The 13,565-nt window shown below is 36.0% G+C and overlaps 1 protein-coding gene and 1 long non-coding RNA gene across 7 annotated transcripts in view; one reads left to right on the forward strand and one right to left on the reverse strand.

Moving 5' to 3' along the window:
* LOC106468401 (zinc finger Ran-binding domain-containing protein 2-like) overlaps positions 1-13,565 on the forward strand; it is a 100,032-nt gene that overhangs the window by 12,101 nt on the left and 74,366 nt on the right. For 5 of the 6 annotated variants that reach the window (XM_013928826.2, XM_013928824.2, XM_013928825.2 and 2 more), the window contains exon 2: positions 8,160-8,232. In XM_013928826.2, coding sequence (XP_013784280.1) covers positions 8,177-8,232 — 56 coding nt within the window. In that variant the 5' untranslated portion in view covers positions 8,160-8,176. Of the gene's footprint in view, positions 1-7,135; positions 7,155-8,159; positions 8,233-13,565 lie in introns of those variants that run through there. The other variant, XM_022396741.1, reaches the window with a different exon arrangement.
* Positions 1-13,565, reverse strand: part of LOC111088019 — a 24,249-nt gene that overhangs the window by 6,618 nt on the left and 4,066 nt on the right. The window contains exons 2-3 of the long non-coding RNA XR_002612641.1: positions 11,147-11,150; positions 10,232-10,235 (exon numbers count right to left, since the gene is read on the reverse strand). This is a non-coding gene — a long non-coding RNA (uncharacterized LOC111088019). The remainder of the gene's footprint in view (positions 1-10,231; positions 10,236-11,146; positions 11,151-13,565) is intronic.

Raw genomic sequence — 13,565 nt, forward strand, 5'->3', positions numbered from 1 at the left:
TTTCTAACAGGGTGGTTGGGCTTTGGAATGGGTTGCCTTCAGATGTTGTAGAGGCAGTAAATTTAAGTGAGTTTAAGAAAAAGCTTTATAAGTATATGAATGATAAGGGCTGGCTTTAAGATTTAAAAAAAATATTTGAATTGAGTTTAGAGGATGGAAGAGACAAGATAGACTGATATGTCCCATGTTGTCCCAAAACATTATGTTATGTTATTTGATCTTTTTCAGTCCTTTGACAACTGGGTATGTTTCAATAGTTTGTACGTTACATATTGTTACTACTAGTAATATCTAATTCATTGTTCTATCTGAATATTTTTTTTTTCTCATAAGTTTTAACTGTGTGCTTGTCCTAATTTTTGTCAATGTGGGACTTAAAATCTTTACTTTGTTACATTGCTGACATGTTCATTTCAATCCTGTTCAGTGAACTGAGTTTGGCTTTGGCTCCTTTTCATATGTTCGTGATTTTGGAAAATTAATTTTCTCCTCATGATCTACAATTCAAATTTCTCTCCCACAGTGCCCACTTCATCGATTGTTATTGCTCTGAGTCGAGTTTTCCAGTCCAGGGCCCTACCTTTTGGACTAACCTCAATCTTTGTGTGCGTTGTTGGGGAGTAAAAATTCTTGTCTGACATATTCACCCTGTGAGTCTTTGCACTCTTCCTTCTTTGGATGACTGACTCATGCTTGCTTCCTCCCATTCACAGTCCAGAGACCACACTCCTCTGCTCCTACAGGATGCAGAATGGGTGGGATTTATGTTGACAATGGAGAAGTCCATTCTTATCTCTCAATACCCTATTCATTTGAGGATCTTCTTTCCAACTTCAGTCGGGCCCATCCTTCTCCTCTTTGGCTTTGGAATGAGCAGTTCACGTGTCCTTCATCTTTTCTTATGGCTCAAGATGTGTTATCTTTTTGGGGATGTAGGCTTTCTTGGGTCGGGCTTATATGAGTTTCCTTTAGTGGACACTCCTTGATCAGTGGAACTTCCAGATTATGGTGGGGACTGCTGCTATTCCACTTCGTCTGGATTTACATATGTTCATATACTTATCCTTAGAGGATTGGCTTCTTACCTTGACTCTTGGGAGATTTCTGGTCTATGGTCAATCAAAAGAGTCTTCTCTTCATATCACCTTTCTCAAGCCTTTAGTAGTTCATCAGTCTTTGTCCCACTAGCTTCTTCTCATGTGGGGGAGGGGGGTGTTTATGTTACATTCTGATATCTCCACAGTGGTCACTTATATCACTAAGCCATGGAGTACCATTTCCAGGTCTCTGTGCTCTTAGATTCTGGATCTCCTTTCTTGCCTTTTTCCTGGCTCCCTGAATCTGGTGGTGGATCATTTATTTTCTCCCAACAAGATTTTCCTTATGGAGTGGTCCCTCATTCTATAGATGTCTTCACGCAGAGAATTTGTCAGGTCAATTGTCATAACCTAGCGACTAACTCCACGTGTTGCATCTTTCCTTTCCCAATCCATTAGACCTTCTTCCATATTCATTTACCATGGACAGTAGTATACCTTCCAACTTTTGTCTCTTCCCTATGGTTTCTGACTTTCTTACCCTTAAGTTCCTCATCTTTCCCTATTCTTAACCTAGTTGTTTGACAAATCGTGTCCACTTTGTCTGTGTCTAGCTATCGGGAAGCTTTGTCAACCTCCTTCCATTTCTCCAGGTTTCACCTGGTTTTGTCTTCCACTGTCCTTTCCCTCATTTTCCATTCCTTTGAATTGCCTATTAGTATCTCAGTATGGTCCTTTTTGCTCGTTCTCATCCTCCATTTAAACCTCTGTCTTCATGTTCCATGTACCTTCTTTCTCTCAAGACCTTTTTGCTTGCATTTGTCGTCGTTTAGATATTAATGTTACCTGCATCCTTTACCATTCCTACTATATCATCCTCTGTCCTGACCCCTCCTTCCTCCCTAAGACCTATGCTGCCAGTTTTGGTGGTTTGTATTTCCCACCTATTCCTTACCTTCCATTTCCAATCTGTACTCCCATTCCAATCCTGATCAGCTTCTTTGTCTGGTTTTTGACTTATGTTGATATGTCACATGTACTGCCTCCTTTCCGGGTTCACATTCCTGACCTTTTATTCCCTGGAACCCTTCTGTTTCCCACGATCTGTCCCCTCTCAATGGTTGGGTTTGTGAATTCATTAGGCTGATGTAATTGGACTTATCTATGGAAGATCACTATCTTCACAGCAATTCTTCTCATCAAATTTGTCACATCACTATGTCCATGGCTGCACAACTTCCTTTGGAATGGATCATTCAGGCCAGAATATGGACTACTCCCAATAATTTCATTTCATTATTTGCATGATCTGGCTGTAATTTCCTCAAAGTGGATATTATCTCTCTCCCATGGCATTTCTCAACACGTATGTTTGCCTTGACTGGGATAAGTCTTATCACTTCATTTAATTTGTTTTTATTTCAGAAACCCTAGTTTTAACCACTAACAATGGGATCCAACTACGCATCAGGTGTTGTCTGGTCAGGTATGCTTTGTCTCAAACCCGCACTAGTTTAGAGTTGCTATATAACGCTCAATGTATGGAAGGGTTTTCCGTAAGATCACTGGTCACTTACCCAGTGTGTGTGTGTGTGTGTATATACTAGATATCAATTAATATATATCTATGGTGGACTGTCACTCATGAACTTCATGAGTAAAGCAGAAAGGGATTTCTACCCATCCCTGCTGACCTTCTGATTGACTAAATTGGGGCACGTCTGCTTTTCAAAATAGGAAATCGCAGACACTCATTGCACTGTCTCTGGCTTGACATTCCTCCAGACTCCCCACTACATACCCTTCCCTTTTTTTCTTCTAATGGAACACAGGAGTCTTTACTACTTCCTAGTTCCCAGTTACTGAGATGATGGATCATGGTGGCTTCCTACTGAGTGAGTTTAGAAATTTATTTTACAGTGCATACTCATGATTATACTCTCAATGAGAAGAGGGCAAAGCTGTTTTCCCTCTTTCCATTTTCCTTGGTAGCTTTTTCCCAGGTGGACAGTGATAAATAGAATAATAAATTAATTGGTTGGAGAAGGCCCAGCTACAAGGGATCCTCTTGGTAATGCAGGATGACAATGCCCTGTTTTTACAGAGGAGTGTAGTAAATGCCTCTTCTGTTGTAAATTCTAGTTGCAGAAGATTCTTTCCCTGCTTCTACAATTGATCATACACTGATCATTTGTTTTTGTCCTGTCAGGCCCATAGGTGTCAAGCAGCTCACTCTGACTAGTTTCGTGGTGATAGTTCTTGTCTTTGTATTCTTTTACAAGCCTGTAGGTGGACTTCTCCCAATGCTCTTCTCTCACATTCTTTATATGTTCTGGCAGTTTTCTTCTGGGTTTTTTTTCACTACCTCCTATGGCCGTTTTAACAACATCTGCTAGATTATTCAGAGGTGATTCTACTAGTGGAGCTAGGGAGTCCTTACCATACCCAGTTTCCAGTTGCTGGACAGAGGCTTTTCCTCGAGAGTATTTGAGTGAATTCCTCCACTCTTGGAGAAGAGGAAAAAGTTTGGAGTCGTCCTTCCCTGGGTCCCTGATGTGAGAGCCTACTCATAATACCAGTTCAGATTTGATGCTCCATTATCTGGTTGGGGTGTGCATGGCCTTTCTGTTTGATCAATATAGATTCAGTGCATTGTTCATGGAAGAGGATCCACTATCTCCTCATAATTCCAAAGGCAGAGTGGTCACATCCTGGGCCCTTGGTTAAAAACTGTATTCCATGGTTGGAGAATGAGGATGAATTTTCATAATTCCAGACAGGATGAGTTCTGTTCCTTTGGTTGAGTAAAGCATACATGATCCTGTCATTCCGAGTCTGGGGTGTTGCCTTTCGGACTTCTTCAGGTGGAAGAGAAAGTTTGTTCACTTCAGTGTTGCTTTCTTTCTCATCATAATTCCAGTGGTTCAGAATGCATCACTTTATGGCTACAGGTTGAAATCCAGTCAGAAGTATATCTATATATAACATTGTGATGCAACTGCTCTAGACACCAATGTGGGATATAGGGACCAAGACCCCTTAATTCAAACCCTGAGTTGTGGAACCTCGGATATCTGGTTGGGCTGGCCTATAATAATTACTCGTACTATTCCACCCTTGATATCAATATTAAGTTCTGGGTGAAGAGCATGCCTGTTCTGGATGTAGTGTGGTTTCCCACTTGGGTACCACTCTTATCTTGGTACATCCCTGTTCTATACAGATGCTTTCTGTATGGACAGTGCCCTCACTGGCTCATCCACCTTCTCAATGTGGGATTCTAGCTAAAGTGACAGCAGAGGGTAAGTATATTTTGGAAGTTAACATTTTCCTAAATTGAAAATTTATTTCCAATAATACTTACCTCTGCTGACACTCTCCTGCTCTTCCTCTCAATTAAGAGCCGGTGTTACTGACTGTGGTGGTGTAATTCTCGAAAAAGTGATTACATTATATGAATGAGATTCTTATATACAGTGTCAGGATATATGCATTGATGCAGGTGGGGGGATTTGCAAATTAGATATTGCCAAGGGCATTTAATTGGTGTATAAAAGACTGGAGCATACGAGACCAATGCTCAGATAGGCAAAGCCAATGTCGAGGAATAGCTAAAGTGTCAGCAGTGGTAAGTATTATTGGAAATACATTTTCAATTTAGGAAAATGTTAACTTCCCATTTAACATTTAGCTTACTTTTAATGTATTTAAAGAATCGTTGTTTTTAAAATTCTTCCACATCTGACAAACATCTCCATTTAACTTAGTATCTCATTTCAACAGATTAATTCCTGCTTCATCACCTCAGTATTAGCCTTCACAAAATGTGAGAGAAAAATACTATTATTCTTTATCTACATATGCAATATTAAAATGAAACCTAATTGTATAATGATTGCATGCAACCAGATACTCTACTTCTTCAATCCCCTGACCATATCTACATAGGAAGTTAGTAATATATCTAAAATAGCATCCTCCCCAATAGATTCACTAACCATTTCATGAAGAAAACTAACTTGAACAGTTTCCAAGAATCCTTTGCTCTCACTGAGATCCTCTGTGATTGAAAAGCTCATTAAATGCTGCTTTCTTGATCTCATTAATTTTATAAATCTGATCAGGTGGCTTTTAACATTCTATATAACTTATAATTGGGAATTTCAAATTAATTCTTGTTATCATGTTATCAACAAGCTTTATTAATACACTAATTATGCCTTTATCACCATCATTAATGTAAATAAGAAAAAGTAAAGATTCAAGCACTTAACTCTGAGAAATTCTACTGATAAATAGTAGTTAGTGTCCAGTTTGACTGGACTCCACTAATAATCACCTTTCTCTCCCATCTATCAACCTCCAATATCATTAGATAGTCCTTCCTCAAGTCCTGCCAGTGTTTTTTTTCTTACCTAACTTTTTGTGTGGTACCTTATCAATAGCTTTTTGAAAATATTAAGTAATCAACCCTACACCATTTCCATCATCTAGATAACAGTAACATCCTCAAAAAACAACAGAATAGTAAGGCAAGATTTCACTTTGGTTAATCTGTGTTGGCTATCATATATGATATCATATTTTGCTAAATGATTTTGTAAAATTGCTCTTAACAGACAGTATAGATTGTATCCCACTACATAGATAAAGCAAAGTGACGTATAATTTCAAGGGAAACTGTTATCACTACTTTTAAAAGTATGATTAACTTAGTAACTTCTACATTTTGTTGACCAACAGAGAATGAAAGATAGAAGCTTGCATACCTGATCTTTAAAACCCTGGGGAAAGATCTTATTTGCCCCTGATGCCTTATGTTTAAACTCTCAGTCATTTTACTTACTACTAGAGATTAACATTTGCATGATTTAGATCAATTTAAATTTTTCCCATAAAATTGTCAGTGTCAAAAATATTGATATACTCTCTTTTTAAAACAGAAGAGATTATTTAAGACCTTGGCTATTTTGTAGTTAACAAAATCAGTGCAATCCTTTAAGGGCCAACTTCCTTAATGGATTATAAGAAGAATGCTTATTTGGTGTACTTCATTTTTGATTTTGTGCCACACAGAAGGTTATCCAAGAAATCACATCAGTAGTGGTTGGGAAAGAATTGTTGATTGGATTATAGGGTGGTTGGAAAGGAAAAAAAAGCAAAAGATTGTTATTAATGGATTTAGTCAGATTAGATTCTTATGATAATGGAGTGCCTCTGTGGTCAGTGCCGGGAGCATTGTTTTTTATTTTTTCACGTTAATGATATTGAATAGGACATAATTAGTAAAATTTGCTGATGTCATTAGACACTTGGCTATGTTTAGCTGTATTGAAGATGTTGAGGTATTACAGAATGACTTGAATCAATTGGCAAGTTGAGCAAATAGTTAACAGATATTCCTTAAGTGCTTGAATCATGAGTAAAAGCTCAGTAGACATGGTAACATTAAGTTCATCTATGATTACCATCAGTGCTCTGCTGTACCCTTTCTTGACACAAATGTCTTAAAACAAAGAAGGACATGTTGATGTTGGTTGTTATCAGGAACCCATCTACACTGGACTACACACTTTTACAGTTTTGTTCCACTTCATTTCAAAGAATGCCTTGTGAAATGTCTTGCATCCCATGCACACAGAATCACGAGTTTCTGTGAAACTATACAGCAAGAGTTACTCAAAGTAAAATATGTTTTAAAACTTAACTCCTACCCAAGCAACTTTTTAGATTCTACTATCAATATAATCATTCAGTTCCTTTCTCTATCTAGGTCAGTGAAGTATGATGCCCCAAAGCTACAAGTAACGATCTGTCTATCGTATATATTGTCTTGTACTCATGAATCTTGAAAGAGAAATTAAACACTATAATCAAGAGAATTTGTACACAAAATTACCTTCAATATATGTTTAGATCCATATTTAAAATCAAAATATTTTTCAAATTTTAAGATAAAATCCAGTTCTCTTAACAATTAATGTCATTTATGAATTCTGCTATCCAATGCGTGAAGGCATCTACATTGTCTCAACTGTTAGAAACCTGAGAAATCATTTAGGAGAACACTGTATTCCTACTTTCAAGGAAGTTCAAGCATTGTTTAACATGCATTAGGTAAATGTGATGTGGTCCTTTACTCCTCTATATTCAAAGTAATTGGTAAAACTGAAAATGATACTGTATTTCAGATGAAGTAGATGCTTCTGATGTTTCAAAAGAAGCCAAAACTAAACAATCAACAAAGTGTTCCTAGCATTTAATCCAGATTTAGATATTTGAATTTGATTTAAATTTTCACTCTGTATTGTCTAAAATTAACTTTTAGTTTTAGTAAGTACAAGGGGTATTTGAGTTATTGTAGTTACTTAATAGTGTGAGTGAAGAATAGGATCTTGGCATAGTATTGGATAGATGCACCCAAGCCATTAATGCTCTGTAGCTAGTTGTCAAATTAACAGAAACTTAGGGAGTGTTGATTACAAGTTAAAAAGATAATTCTCCCTCTATCTCCATCACCAGTTTGTTCTCACTAGGAATACTGTATGCAGTTTTGGGCTCCTTATGTCCAAATGATACCCGCGTAATGAAATAAGTTCACAGGCGGGCTACCAGGATAATTTCAGTGGTGTAAGAATTATCTTTATAGGGATAGGTTATTGTATCTCTACTTCTAACCTTTATTTTTGTTAAGAGTAAATAAAGTTATTGTAATCTACAAGATTATTTTTAGGATTAATGGGATTAAAACATCTAATTTCTTCATGCTTTTTTTTTCTGAAAGTAATAGGGCAAGAGGACACAATCTTAACATTTGGTTAAGTCAGGCTAGTTATTTTTCTAACAGTGTGATTGACTTATAGAATGAGTTACTATAAGAAATGTTGGACAGCAGTATTTTTGAGGAGTTTAATAGGGAAATCAATAATTTCCTGAAAAATTAGCGTGGTTTTTAAGTTTTTACATTTCTCGAGCATGGATGTGCAAAGACAGCCTTGAAGGACCAAGTGGTCACATTGTCATATGTGCATAGGTGATGTTATGTTAAAAAACTTGTTGTTGCTGTTGTTATTGTTGGGAGATTTGTATTTTAAGGAATCTAGCAGAATTTATCTGTTACAGGAACACCTGAATTCCCAATGTCTTCAGGAAAGTTTCGAATGAATGAAGGTGACTGGGCTTGTCCTGACCCACAGTAAGAAATTTATTATTATCATTTTTAACATAAAACTGGTATAATGACCTTAAAATATGCTAGAAAAAAATTCTTTTGGTGTAATATTTATTTCTGGTACATAAAGGTATTAACTGTTATTTAGATACAGATTTTTGGGCATATCTTTTGTGTGAAAGTTATTATCCCCTTAACCCTTTAAATGCTGATGGGTCAAAGCATGTATGTCATGAATTTTTCTGTAGAGTTACAGTTAAAATTTATTAAACAACTTTATTATCAGTGTATGTCAATAAACTTGGCATCATATGGTAGTTTATAATTTCAAATGCTAATTTTATGTAGCTTTAAATTTCTTAGTTTATAAAAAAAAAATTTTAATAAATTCTCAATCTTAATTTTTATTCTTAACATGAAAATCACCTTGTACTTAGACTGACTCAGTAAAGGCTTCATAAATTCAGACAAATCTTTAGTAAATATATATATGTAATTAAAATAATAGTGTGCGAGTGTATGGGAGTGTTTTTAAATTTCATTAAAACATACAAAAATGAAATCAGGATTAGGGAAGTATGGATGACACCATTATATGTGGAGGAAAGCTTTTTAAACTTCTTTAAACTATGTAAAAATGAAATTTGGAAGAGGGAATTATGTGTGTAAGGGAGGGGTAGGTGTAGGTAGAACTATTCATTGCAAAGGGAAAGGTATTTGGTGAATGGATCCATCATCCTTCAAAGCCCCATCTCAGCAGTGTTTATGTGTTATGGTTTTTGTATGAATTTCTTTATTTGTTTATAAAAACTTAGAATACTAGTACTTTCACCCTGTTGAATTTTAATACTTGCCCCTGATACCCAGATTTGAAAGAGATCTGGTTTATCTTACTAAAGTTAATTTGTTTTTCATATATGATCACATTATTTGACTCAAAGTGTCTTTTGCAGTAGGGGTGTTTAGTGTGTATCGCATGTTGTGGAACGACTCTGTTACACATGACTAATAACTGGTATAGCATCTAGATTTTTCTGTAAAAATCAAATTTGCAATATATACAATAATGACCTATTGTTCAATGCTTTTAACTTTTAAACTAAATACTTTTCCAACACCAAACTCGCGTACAATTTTCATAAAGCATAGTTAATTACATCTAATAGGATTGATAACTGGCACAGTTTCCTTATTCTCCATAATAAAAAAAAATGTGTATATTAATAATGATCTACGTTCCAGCGTTTCTAACTTTGGAACTAAATACTTTTTAACCACGAAATTAGTGCATAACTTTTGTAAGGCATACGCAACTTGATTAAACATGACTAATAACTTGTACAGTCTTCAGGTTCCCCATAGTAAAAATAATTCATATATATAATATTTACCTATGTTCCATTGCTTCTAACTTTGAAACTAAATATTTTCAAATATTAAACTTAATTGCAATTTTCATAAGATAAGCACAATCCTAGAGTTTCAGGAGAAAAAAAATAAAATTTTACCCAATGTTTGACTTGAGAGCTCCCCTGGAAGTGTCCTATACAAATTTTCAAGTTTATCTAGCAGCACTAATCTATAGTTCGTTTAACAACATCATATGAAATAAACCTTTCACATGACACTTAGGTTTAACATCATTGAGACTCCCCACACAGCCATCAGATTTGTTCAGAACCTGGTGTACCTAACCTCTTATGTGAATAGTCTGGGAAGGTCACTTAACTGTTTTAATTACTTTAAATACACAGTGCTGCCTTTACATTTTATAAACTTTGTGCATTGTGCATTTAAATATAAAGTACCATAACCAGAAAAATGTTTTGTATGTGAAGCATGAGTTTTCTTCTTAGTACTTTATTAAAAATATTTTTGTGTATGTATCCACTCTGTGTATCCTGGTCCACTCGCACTATGGGACTTTGCATGCTGCGTGAATGTTTTTTCCATTGTCTTATGTATGTCACAGTGGTTGTCAGGGATGAAGGAATGTGCCACACTTATGGCTTCCCTCTCACACAGCTCTTTTGCTCCAGGATGGGATGTTTCTATATTTGCTAGGAAAACAGGCATAGCAGTGTTCTCCAAAGCTGAAGAATAAGTCTGTCATCCCATCAATACATTGTGCATTGAGAAGAAACTTATTAATTTGAACTGCTTTAATCAGCAATAACACCAGACCAACATTCTCCATGTAGGACAACCAGAGCTGGGCTGTTTTTCCAAGTTTGCCAGATCGAACCTCGCTGTATAACTGAATGTATCCTTGGATGTAAATAGTGACTATACCATCAGCTAGTACTGCATTCAGGATATCTTCACACAGTGATTCTGTCAGATTCTTCAGTTTTTCAGTCATCAGGTAGGGAGGACAGCAGCTGGTCAACATTTTTATTCTCAATATACTTCCCTATGAGTAGCTTCTCCAAGCTCTCTAACATCACTTTGTGGCAATGCATGGCCCTTTCTTAGTATTTTCTTCTCATCACACCAGCAGAGAACATGACTGGTTAAACCTGCTTCCAGCAAGACATTAGAGAAACCAGATCCATCCATTTTTTTCCCAATCAACACAATGTGCTTCTCATAACATAATAGATTGTTCCATATCAGTGGAAAGGCTTTCATGCTTTGATAAGTTGAAGGTAGTGATCACATACTCTTGGTTGACTTCATTACTTGCCTGCTCTGCATACTGAAGACACTCTTGGACAGTCTTGCATTCAGTTATCGCTTCAGTTATTACCAGATAATAGTCTGTTGTTGTCAGATTTTTTGATGTTTTCCCTGTTTGTGATACAAAACCATTCCAACTGGCCACCTCTTGTTTGGTCTTGCAGTTGTATTGTAGTAGGGCCCATAGTATCTGCAGCATTGCTGAATCTCTACCTACTTGTTCTGTTCCCAGATAGACCAGTTGGTTGATAACAAGAACTGGACTTTTGTGATGTGTAACATAGTATTCAGGAAGGGAATCTTCATTTCTTAGCTTCAAGGAGCTCTGCTTACTCTTGGGCCATCCCCAAAGTTCTGGTTGTGATCCCCTTCTATGTTCTGCAACATGATACCATTGACAGTGTGGACAGATCCCTTACCTGTCATGTCATTAAGCAACTGATCAAAGTTGTCAAATTCAGAATGGAAAAGAGAGGGTGCTGTAGGGGACCTGATGATCTGACAACATTGAAGATTTTTCAGCCACAGCTTCAGCCAATGCCGTCTCCAGTTTTAAGGAGACTCTGTGTCCCATTCAGTTGAATGGTAAAATCAGCTTCTCACTCCTGAAGAGATACCATAAAGTCACACACAGTAGTATGTGTTTTGGGAGTTTCCATGACCCATTTTCTGCTGCTCAACAGATGCCCGATAGACTGGACCAATCTCTGAGCTTTTGTTGAAATATGAGTTGGTTTTCCAGATATGACAAAGCCTAGAAATCTATCTACTTCTGGTGGTATCACGTTTTCACTTAAATCCTGGGCAGTTGATGGCCACTGGATTTCAGCTATCTGCTTGAATGCTTCTTGTGCTGATTGATGCACATGAATACTTGCAATTGTGAGTGTATCAGTAGAACCTAACTGACATTGATTCTTCACTGATGTGTCAACAACAATTTCCAAGTTGTATGCAAAGTAAGACTGGAAATTTCCTGTGTGACAGAATGACGACCTATTCTGGTAGGGCTCACACTTCTCAAGCTTCTTCTTCAGATTATTACCCTGGAAATTAGGGTTTGGGTATGATGTGTCTTGAAGGGTAGCTCTTTAAGTCAAGAGTAAATCAGATAATTTCAGGATCTTCTTTTCCTTCAATATATCTTTGTCAATGACCTTAGACATGGACATCAGTGCTTTCTTGTGGGATTCTTCCATCTCATCTTGCCTTCTTCATCCTTCATCATGACTGCTTCACCATTTTTCCAGCTTCTGTAGGTATTTTATCTGACATGTCTTATGATATTTTGCCTCACAGGCAAATAGATCCTGCCCTCTGATACGCAGAAGAAGATTTTCATCACACTGACTCTCTGCCATATCAACTACATTTTTCCAACCATCTCGATCAAAATTATATAAAGACTTTCAGTTGTCCATACTCCCATTATTCTAATTTTCTTTCTCACTTCTGATGTGCAAAAGATGCAATCTGGGTTAAAGATGATATGATCACTAGACAATCTATGGCTTGGTCAAAGTGTTGAACCAGATGGTCCTGTCTCAGGCTCTTTTAGGTGGTCAAGATTCATGGTGAAACGTTGATAACATTCACGATGGAATCCATGTTCTTCTGAAAGAACTTCAGGCACCAGATCACAGGATTCTTTCAGTCGATATCAGCCAACCTTCTACTTTTGATCTCCTTCAACTTTTCTATCTTAGTTTCAAGATTACTTATTTTTGAAAGGAGCTGTAATGTACCATATTTTAAGCCTGGCACATGTACTATGCATACTGTTTTTTTGTTTTTTGTTTTTTCTTACTTTCTGTAGCATCTCCTCCATTACAGGAGGTTTTCAGGAATATGACATCAATGATAATGCCTTGGTAATGATGAATCATCCTGAAAGTACAGAAATTGAGAGGACTTGAAACCAGGGTCATTCATTGATCATCAAATATTGCATTACAAATATCTTCATTTCGTGATAATATTCATAATACCTGGAAATATTCTATAATTGGAAATTTAAATATGGTGTCTACTAAATTAGACTTAAATAACTTTAAACGAAGTATTTACCTGTTTCTTCCTCACTGGAATAAAAACTTAACTAGTATGACCAATAGCAGGATATGTGCCTCAATATGGGAAATTTATACCTTGAAATACAACTTATAAAGAAATATTTATAATGAATCATATTCATTAATAAACACAATTGGATGAAATGTTTTTGAATAGATAAGTTATCTCTCATTTGCTATGGTAACTATGATTAGTATCAAATCTATGCTCAGAAAGAATACATTAAAGGACATTTGTGATTTTTAATGTTGTGAGAATAAATTAAATTTTATATCCAGGCCAAATCCTGGTCATATTCAAAGTGACCTAATTCTACTCTCAGTAAAGATAAAATGTTGATTTTGGTGTCAAATGATAGGTAGAACATAGTAAAATGACATAATCTACAAATTGAGTTATTTTCTTGGCAAACTTCTTTGTCATAGAATGAAAAGTAAAAAAATAAAATGAATTTTCTTTTTGTACCCTAGCAGTAGGCTAGGGTATGGTCCTTTGGTGGAAAAATTATTTTCTTTATTGGGCCATATTATTTAAAATATAATTTAATGAGAAAGGAAGGATCATTACCTTTTATTTGGTATATATATATATATATATATATATAT

The sequence above is a fragment of the Limulus polyphemus genome, unplaced genomic scaffold, assembly GCF_000517525.1.
Source record: "Limulus polyphemus unplaced genomic scaffold, Limulus_polyphemus-2.1.2 Scaffold2995, whole genome shotgun sequence".
Lineage (NCBI taxonomy): Eukaryota > Metazoa > Arthropoda > Merostomata > Xiphosura > Limulidae > Limulus > Limulus polyphemus.